This window comes from Mus caroli, chromosome X (genome assembly GCF_900094665.2).
Source record: "Mus caroli chromosome X, CAROLI_EIJ_v1.1, whole genome shotgun sequence".
NCBI lineage: Eukaryota > Metazoa > Chordata > Mammalia > Rodentia > Muridae > Mus > Mus caroli.
The window spans coordinates 79,553,096-79,563,055 of record NC_034589.1 but is presented as its reverse complement, the minus strand read 5'-3'; the positions used below and the strand labels follow the sequence as shown (position 1 = coordinate 79,563,055).

General features: G+C 35.2%; 1 protein-coding gene across 4 annotated transcripts in view; it reads right to left on the bottom strand.

The window, feature by feature from the left end:
- Dmd (dystrophin) overlaps positions 1–9,960 on the bottom strand; it is a 2,293,239-nt gene that overhangs the window by 713,968 nt on the left and 1,569,311 nt on the right. For all 4 annotated transcript variants that reach the window (XM_029473189.1, XM_021152893.1, XM_029473188.1 and 1 more), the window contains exon 51: positions 4,177–4,409. In XM_029473189.1, coding sequence (XP_029329049.1) covers positions 4,177–4,409 — 233 coding nt within the window. The remainder of the gene's footprint in view (positions 1–4,176; positions 4,410–9,960) is intronic.

Here is a 9,960-nt window from a genome sequence, read left to right as displayed (position 1 = left end):
GGCCCTGTGTTCCATCCAATAGATGACTGTGAGCATCCACTTCTGTATTTGCCAGGCACTGGCATAGCCTCACAAGAGACAGCTATATCAGGGTCCTGTCAGCAAAATCTTGCTGGCATCTGCAATAGTGTCTGGGTTTGGTGGTTATTTATCCCATTCCAGACTTTTAAATGTGTGTTTACCTGTATACCATGAGTACTATGATAACAGTTCAATAAAAGCATATTAAAGTAATATATAAATAAGTGTTTGTCTACAGAGTTTGTCTAACACTTAACGAAATGTTAACTCATTTCTCACAGTTAACTATTAAATATGGGTATGTTTATTTTTAAAATTCTATATGAACCCTTTATTTGTAAATTCTTAGAATGTTTACATCTTATTCTCTCTCTCTCTCTCTCTCTCTCTCTATATATATATATATATATATATATATATATATATACATATATATATCTCTTCCCTCTCTCTGTATGAGTGTGTATTAGTGTGTGTATATAGATAGACAAATAGATAGGTGTAAACACATTGATTTAGAAGCATTTTGTTGACTAAAAAGTAACTAAACCTATAAAAGGTAAGAGTTGAAAAATGTTTTTATGAATTACTTTAATATAAGAGAAAGAAGAAGAAAAAAACATATTCACTATCTAGTATGAAAAAGTTAAGAGGGAGAATCTTCTTTACTACCCCCACCCCTAGTTCTATTCTAGGAGAACAGAATCTCTCACAGAAACAGGAGTTCACCATGACAGCTAAACTGGCTGGCTACAAAGGTCCAGGGATCCTGGCTCTGATTTTTAGTGTTGGAATCATAGATATGTACTATCATGGCTGAATTTTAAAATGTTGTGCTGAGGATGCAAATCCAAGTCCTCATACATGCCCTTCCTAGCTCTCTCTCTCTCTCTCTCTCTCTCTCTCTCCCTCTCTGTATATATATATATATTTCTGTGGCCCTAAGTATTGATCATTTGTTTACAAGCTAAGGTTTGGAAGTATATTTATATTTTTTGAAGAGTATCAAATTAAGAGATCTTTCTGTAAAAGACTAATTCATCTTCAGAACTCTGCATGTCAATGTCTTCTCCAAATGTTGGGTTTACAAACCTATAACAAATGGCTAGACCATCTCTTGTCCATGACCACAGCAAAACAGACTTTGTATGAAGCTATAGCATCAGGAACATGATTCAAATACTATGAGTATTTAGCTTTCTAAGGATTGCCATGGACCCTCACATCAATGCCTAACATTGTTTCAGTACACACAGTGAGCAATATAAGGATGAAAAAAATTAATACAGCGCACTATACAATTCTCATAGTCACCTGTAAGGTTCATAGTCTAAGTCAACATCCTACAGATAGGCAATCTGAAGTTTAGTAAGGTGGAATAACTCATCCAAGATTTTATTGCTTTGAGACTGAAGCCAAAGATACAAAGCCTGCACTTTAAGAATTATAACATTCTGCCTCCTCTAGTAAATGTTATTCAAGGAAGTGCTGTTATGATGTTATGAGTGTTGATAAGATGATATTTCTACATCATTCCAGTACAAATATAAAATGATCAGAAAAGTCCATGACCTAGACAATGTACTCAAATGCATCACTGAATGCTGAGTACAGTTACAGTTATTACTACAGATGATATACATAGCAACGAGGAATACAGGTTTAAGATTCATGTGAGAGTCATTTGAATCTTCCGGTATCTATTAAATTGGTGGGGGATCTATGAGCCCCATATGCTTTCTTGAAAGAGGAATGTGGTTACAAATATATGTTATTAAGAGTATGGAAGAAATTTATATGTATAATATTTGAATCTTTTAATATATAGATATCTATCATCATATGGTAAATGTGAATGGATGGGTCTTTTGCGTGTTTTGCAGTCACAATGACTAGAAGAGTGATTTGAGCATGATCATGCCAGTTGTAATTTACCACAAAATCCCACTACATTCGGTTCTTAAGAGTACAAGATACTCACTAAAAATAGTTTTGTTTTGATATAGACATGGTCTTCTCTATAATAGAGATGGCCTTGAAGTCAAATCTTCATGGAATCACTACCCACCATATCAGGTTCAAGGTAATTTAAATGTTACTTGTTTTGGAATCATCAAAATCATTCTATTGCTACTAATGCTACTGAATTGCTGTAAGACCCCTAACTCTGACTCATTTCTTCCTTGTCTTTCAAAATCAAAACAAGAAACGAAGAAAAGAAAGAAAGAAAGAAAGAAAGAAAGAAAGAAAGAAAGAAAGAAAGAAAGAAAGAAAGAAAGAAAGGAAGAAAAGTAAATTCTGTAACATCCAAGCACATTTTGATAGTTTGAATAGGAATGTCTACCTACCATAGGCTCCTATGCTTCAATGCTAGGCCTATTGGCACTGGCAGTATTTGGAGGTGTGGCCCTGTTGGAATTAGGAGGTCACTGTGGGGGTGGGCTTTGAGGTTTCATTTGCTCAAGCTACATCCAGAGTGGCAGTCTTCCTTCATGTGTGCAGATCAAGATGTAGAACTCCCAGTTCCTTCTCCAGCAACAATGTCATGCTTCCCACCATGATGATAATGGACCAAACCTCTAAACTGTAAGCTAGCCCTAATTAAATTTTTTCCTTTATAAGAGTTGCCTTGGTCATGGTGTCTCTTCACAGTAGTAAAATCCTAATACAGATGTTCAGTATAATTTATTGTTTCTTTAGATATTCTTCAATGTTTTAACAAGTAAAATGACTACTATTTATAAAGCTTTAAAAATTAGATTTCTTTTGTTTTTAATTTTTTTATTAGGTATTTTCCTCATTTACATTTCCAATGCTATCCCAAAAGTCCCACATACCCTCCCCCCGACTTCCCTACCCACCCACTCCCACTTCTTGGGGAGTTCCCCTGTACTGAGGCACATAAAGTTTGCACGACCAATAGGCCTCTCTTTCCACTGATGGCCGACTAGGCCATCTTCTTATACATATGCAGCTAGAGACACGAGCTCCGAGGGGTTACTGGTTAGTTCATATTTTTGTTTTACCTATAGGGTTGCAGATCCCTTTAGCTCCTTGGGTACTTTCTCTAGCTTCTCCATTGGGGGCCCTGTGATCTATCCAATAGCTGACTGTGAGCATCTACTTCTGTGTTTGCTAGGCCCCGGCATAATCTCACAAGAGACAGTTATATCAGGATCCTTTCAGCAAAATCTTGCTTGTGTATGCAATGGTGTCAGTGTTTGGAGGCTGATTATGGGATGGATCCCTGGATGTGGCAGTCTCTAGATGGTCCATCCTTTTGTCTCAGCTCCAAACTTTGTCTCTATAACTCCTTCCATGGGTGTTTTGTTCCCAAGTGGATATTAGCCCAGAAACTTAGAAAACCCAAGATATAAGATACAATTTGCGAAACACATGAAACTCAAGAAGAAAAATTAGATTTCTTATGCATGAAAAAATATAAAAAACAGAAAAAAACCTTCCACATTGTATAACTGTAGCATCTAGGTAAACCACATTTATAGCAGTAAATTCTTGAGTTTCTAGTTGATCAGATAATTTCAACAAAAGGATTTCAATGAGGGTGAGAAATGAGATGTATTATTAAAATGTGTTTATTTGGCCATTGTGAGGCATAAAACCTAATATTGAGATTGGGCTATTTAAAACAAGTTCCATTTTGTTGCTTGTCTTATTTATCCCTAACTCTCAATTATCCTTATCACTTGAGGCGGAAAACTGGCACAGACAACTCAGAAGAGTAGATAATAAACAAATCCCAGATTATTATCTTTGTCTTTGTAATATGTTATGGCTGCATAGTGCCAATACAAACAGTGTAAATGAAATCAGCTCAATTGAGCTAATTATTTTGTATCAAAGACAATTTTAAAAAGAACAGTTATTTACTGAATTTAACTGAGCCACTATGCTTGTAAGTTTTATGTGTTTCCCCCTAACTTTTCATCCCTTTCATATAATGATTGCTTCAGATAATAATGTTAATTATGTCCTTGATTTTATTTAGGTTGACCAGAGTAGAATGAATAGTGTGTTTACAGAGAAAAGGTAGCTTTAAAACTGTTAGTCATAAAGAAGAGGGAAATAGAAAGTGACAATATACCCTGTAAAGAAAAATATCTGACAGACTGAATATTATTGTTTTATCCATACCTTCTGTTTGATGATCATTTCATTGATGTCTTCCAGATCACCCACCATCACTCTCTGTGATTTTATAACTCGATCAAGCAGAGACAGCCAGTCTGTAAGTTCTGTCCAAGCTCGGTTGAAGTCTGCCAGTGCAGGTACCTCCAATAGCAAAGAAGATGGCATTTCTAGTTTGGAGATGACAGTTTCCTTAGTAACCACAGATTGTGTCACTAGAGTAACAGTCTGACTGGCAGCTAGTGGTTTTGAAAGAAAGAAGAAAAGAAAAAAAGGAAATATGAGAAACATAAGCAAAAGAGCCAATTTTATAACAAATTACTAACTATTAATTGAGAAGCAACAGTTTGAGGTAAGATTTCTGACAAACTATTAACAATGTGTATACTTGATAAGGAAGTACACCAGAGAACATTAAAATATGTTTAATAATCTTAAAAGATATTTTATCTTATCTTCATACCTTAACATATACTTTAAATAGTTTTTAGTAAAAATCAGAGTGTGAAGTTTATAAGCACAAGTATTGGGGAATTTCAGGATTTATCTATATATTGTCCTTTTAAGGAATAAAAAGAAAAACTACAAGATGTTTAAGATCATAATTGTGATTTCTAATTTCCTTTAACAAGAATATATGTAATAGAAAGAATTTCTCTGTACTTTACAGTGGAAAAACTTTGTATTTTACCTCTGCTTTGGTGAAAAAGCAGATAATAGTGAAGAAAAAGCAAAGCATATTATTTTTAAAAACTGAGAGGTAGTTAAGCATTTATTTTGTATATGAAACACCATTTCAAGGTCATTAAATCCCAAATTAAAGTTAATAGTGTTGAATAATTTAATGGGTAAGATATGAAGTCTTAGGGTGAGGCACATGGGTAAGAATCCTGCTGTTTGCCCTAGGAACTCTGAGACCTTGCTTAAGTTATTCAACCTCTCTATGCTTCAGCTTTTGTTCCCAGTAAAGTAAGAAAAGAAACAGAGTAAGTGTCACAGGGAAAGTTGTGTATACTCAATGATAATTTAAGCAATGTACACAGAAATGACACAGAACATTATTATTGTCATGATCGTGACTATCATCATCGTCATCATCATCACAATATTCAGAAAGTGTTAATATCTAGTCATTAATGTTAAGTATTACCATTTTGTAAAAACTTGGCTGATTAAAAATAATAAAATATGGTGACAAGTGTGACATGAAGATTGAAAACATAGAAAATTGGAGGAAACTTGGTCTGCAGTCTGTGTGATATTCTCTGTGGACTGATGCATGCCCAGTTGAATTTGGTGGTAAGAAATGAAGTCTAGAAACAACACACAGGGGGGTGATCAGAAGTCAGTGACAAAAGGAAGCAACAGTTAATCTGCTTTATAGAGAAGAGTTACAGCAGCATCACAATCAGAAGGCGAGCAGCAATGAAGCCTGAACGATGTGGTTCAGTAGGGAAAGAATCTGAAAAATCTAGAAAAGGCAACTCAGTGTAAGATCTCCTAGGAGTGTCCTCTCATGGGAGCTGTTCAAGGAATATGAAAATATACGATGGGAAAAAGAAAGCATCTTCAATAAATGGTGCTGTTCTAACTGGCTGTCTGTATGTAGAAAAATGAAAAGAGACCCATATTTGTCACCTTGCATGAAGTTCAATTCCAAGTAGATCAAGGAACTCATCATACAACCAGATACACTGAATCTAATAGAAAAGAAAGTGGGAAAGACCCTTGAACTCATTGGCACGGGGAGAAATTTCCTAAACAGAACTCCAATGGCTCATGCTCTAAGATCAAGAATTGATAAATAGAAAGAAATTCCTTCCAACACATAATAATCAGAAAAACAAATGCACTAAATAAAGATAGAATACTAAAACCAGTAAGGGAAAAAGGTCAAGTAACATGTAAAGGCAGACCTGTTAGAATTACACCAGGTGTCTAACCAGGGACTATGAAAACAGAAGACCCGGGACAGATGTTATACAGACCCTAAGAGAACACAAATGCCAGCCCAGGATTTTATACCCAGCAAACTCTCAAATACCATAGATGGAGAAACCAAAGTATTCCATGACAAAACGAAATTCACACAATATCTTTCTACAAATCCAACCCTTGAAAGGATAATATAGGGAAAAGTCCAAAACAAGGAGAGATACTACGCCCTAGAAAAAGCATAAGTAATCATTCAAAAACCTAAAAGATGATAGTTGCAAGAACCGAATCCCAACTCTAACAACAAAAATAACAGGAAGAAACAACGACTTTTCCTTAATATCTCTTAATATCAATGGACTCAATTCCTCAATAAAACGACATAGACTAACAGACTGGCTATATAAACAGGACCAAACATTTTGTGAAATACAGGAAACCCACCTCAGGGACAAAGACAGACACTACCTCAGAGTGAAACGCTGGAAAATGATTTTCCATGCAAATGGTCCCAAGAATGGTGGAGTAGCCATTCTAATATTGAATAAAATTGACTTCCAACTCAAAGTTTTCAAAAAAGACAATGAGGGGCACTTCAAACACATCAAAGATAAAATCTACCAAGACGAACTCTCAATTCTGAATATCTATGTTCCAAATGCAAGGGCATCCACACTCATTAAAGAAACTTTAGTGAACATCAAACCATACATTGTACTGCACACAATAATAGTGGGAAACTTCAACACCCCACTCTCATCAATGGACAGATCCTAGAAAAAGAAACTAAACAGTAACAGTGAATCCAACAGAAGTTTATGAAACAAATGGATTTAACAGATACCTACAGAGCATTTTATCCAAAAACAAAAGGATATACCTTCTTCTCAGCACCTCATGGTACCTTCTCCAAAATTGACCATATAGTAGGTCACAAAACAGGCCTCAACAAATACAAAAATAATGAATTTATCCCATGCATCCTATTAGATAACCACGGACTAAGGTTGATTTTCAATAACAACATAAATAATAGAAAGCCAACATTCATATCGAAGCTGAACAACACTCTACTCAATAATAATTTGGTCAAAGAAGAAATAAAGAAAGAAATTAAAGACTTATTAGAGTTTAATGAAAATGAAGACACAACATACTCAAACTTATAGGACACAATGAAAGTAGTCCTAGGAGGAAAACTCATAGCTCTAAGTGCCGCCATCAAATACAAACTGGAGAGAGCATATATTAGCAGCTTGACAGAACACCTAAAAGCTCTAGAACAAAAGGAAGCAAATTCACCCAAGAGGAGTATATGACAGGAAATCATCAAACTCAGGGCTGAAATCAACCAATTGGAAACAAAAAGAACTATACAAAGAATTAACCAATCCAGGAGTTGGTTCTTTGAGAAAATCAACAAGATAGATAAACCCTTAGCCAGAATAACTAGAGAGAACAGGGATAGTGTGCTAATTAACAAAATCAGAAATGGAAAGGGAGACATAGGAAGAGAACCTGGGGAAATCCAACACAACATCAGATCCTACAACAAAAGGCTATACTCAACAAAACTGGAAAACCTGGTTGAAATGGAAAATTTTCTAGACAGATACCAGGTACCAAAGTTAAATCAGGATCAGATTAATGATCTAAACAGTCCCATATCCCCTAAAGTAATAGAAGCAATCATTAATAATCTCTGAACCCAAAAAAGCCAAGGACCAGATGGGTTTAGTGTAGAGTTCTATCAGACCTCCAAAGAAGATCAAATTCCAATTCTCCTTAAACTATTCCAGAAAATAGAAACAGAAGGTATTTTAAACAATTCATTCTATGAAGCCAAATAACTCTGATACCTAAACTACACAAAGATCCAACAAAAAAAGAGAACTTAAGACCAATTTCCCTTATGAATTTTGATGCAAAAATACTCAATAAAATTCTCCCAAAACAAATCCAAGAACACATCAAAAAAATTATCCATCATGATCAAGTAGGCTTCATCGCTGGGATGCAGGGATGGTTTAATATATGTAAATCCATCAACATAAGCCACTATATAAACAAACTCAAAGACAAAAACCACATGATCATCTTATTAGATGCTGAGAAAGCATTTGACAAAATCCAACATCGCTTCATGATAAAGTTTTGGAAAGATCAGGAATTCAAGGCCCATACCTAAACATGATAAAAGCAATCTACAGCAAACCAGTAGCCAACATCAAAGTAAATGGTCTTGAAGATATGGGTACAGGGAATAATTCCTGAATAGAACAGCAATGGCTTGTGCTGTAAGATTTAGTTCTTTATATTGGATAGTCTGCTATCTGATTTAGGATTGGTAAAGACCCTTTCCATTCTGTTAGAGGCCTTTTTGACTTATTGACAGTGTCCTTTGCCTTACAGAAGCTTTGCAGTTTTATGAGGTCCCATTTGTTGATTCTGGGTCTTACAATACAAGCCAATACTGTACTGTTCATGAATTTTCACCACTATACCCATATTTTCGAGGCTTTTCCCCACTTTCTCCTCTATATGTCAGTGTCTCTGGTTTTATGTGAAGCTCCTTGATCCACTTAGACTTGAGGTTTGTACAAGTAGATAAGAATGGATCACTTATATGCTAACCACCAGTTGAAACAACATCATTTGTTGAAGAAGCTGTCTTCTTTCCACTGGATGATTTTAGATCCTTTGTCAAAGATCAAGTGACCATAGGTGTGTGGTTTCATTTCTGTATCTTCAATTCTATTCCATTGATCGACCTGTCTGTTACTGTACCAGTAGAATGCAGTTTTTATCATAATTGCTTTGTAGTAAAGCTTGAGATCAAGTATGGTGATTCCACCAGAGGTTCTTTTATTGTTGAGAATAGTTTTTGCTATCCTAGGTTTTTGTTGTTGTTGTTGTTCCAGTTGAATTTGCAAATTGACCTTTATAAAATGGTGAAGAAATGAGTTGGAATTTTGATGAGGATTGCATTGAATCTGTAGATTTTTTTCAGCAAGATAGCCATTTTTACTATATTAATCTTGCCAATCCATGAGCATGGGAGATCTTTCCATCTTCTGAGATCTTCTTTGATTTCTTTCTTCAGAGACTTGAAGTTCTTATCATACAGATCTTTCACTTACCAAGATATTTTATATTATTTGTGTCTATTGTGAAGGGTGTTGTTTCCCTAATTTCTTTCTCAGCCTGTTTATCCTTTGTGTAGAGAAAGGTCATTTATTTTTTGAGTTAATTTTATATCCAGCTACTGCACTGAAGTTGTTTATCAGGTTGAGGAATTCTCTGGTGGAATTTTTAGGGTCACATATATCATATCATCTGCAAATAGTGATATTTTGAATTCTTCTTTTCCAATATGTATCCCCTTGATCTCCTTTTGTTGTCGAATTGCTCTGGCTAGGACTTCAATTACTATACTGAATAAGTAGGGAAAAGTGGGCAGCCTTGTCTAGTCCCTGATTTTAGTGGGATTCCTTCAAGTTTCTATCCATTTACTTTGATGTTGGCTACTGGTTTCCTCTATAATGCTTTTATTATGTTTAGGTATGGGCCTTGAATTCCTGATCTTTCCAAGACTTTTATCATGAATGGGTGTTGGATTGTGTCAAATGCTTTCTCCGCATCTAAGGAGATGATCATGTGGTTTTTGTCTTTGAGTTTGTTTATATACTAGATTATGTTGATGGATTTCCGTATATAGAACCATCCCTGCATCCCTGGAATGAAACCTACTCTGTCAGGATGGATGATTCTTTTGAAGTGTTCTTGGATTCGGTTAGCAAGAACTTTATTGAGGATTTTTGCATCGATATTCATAAGGGAAATTGGTCTGAAGTT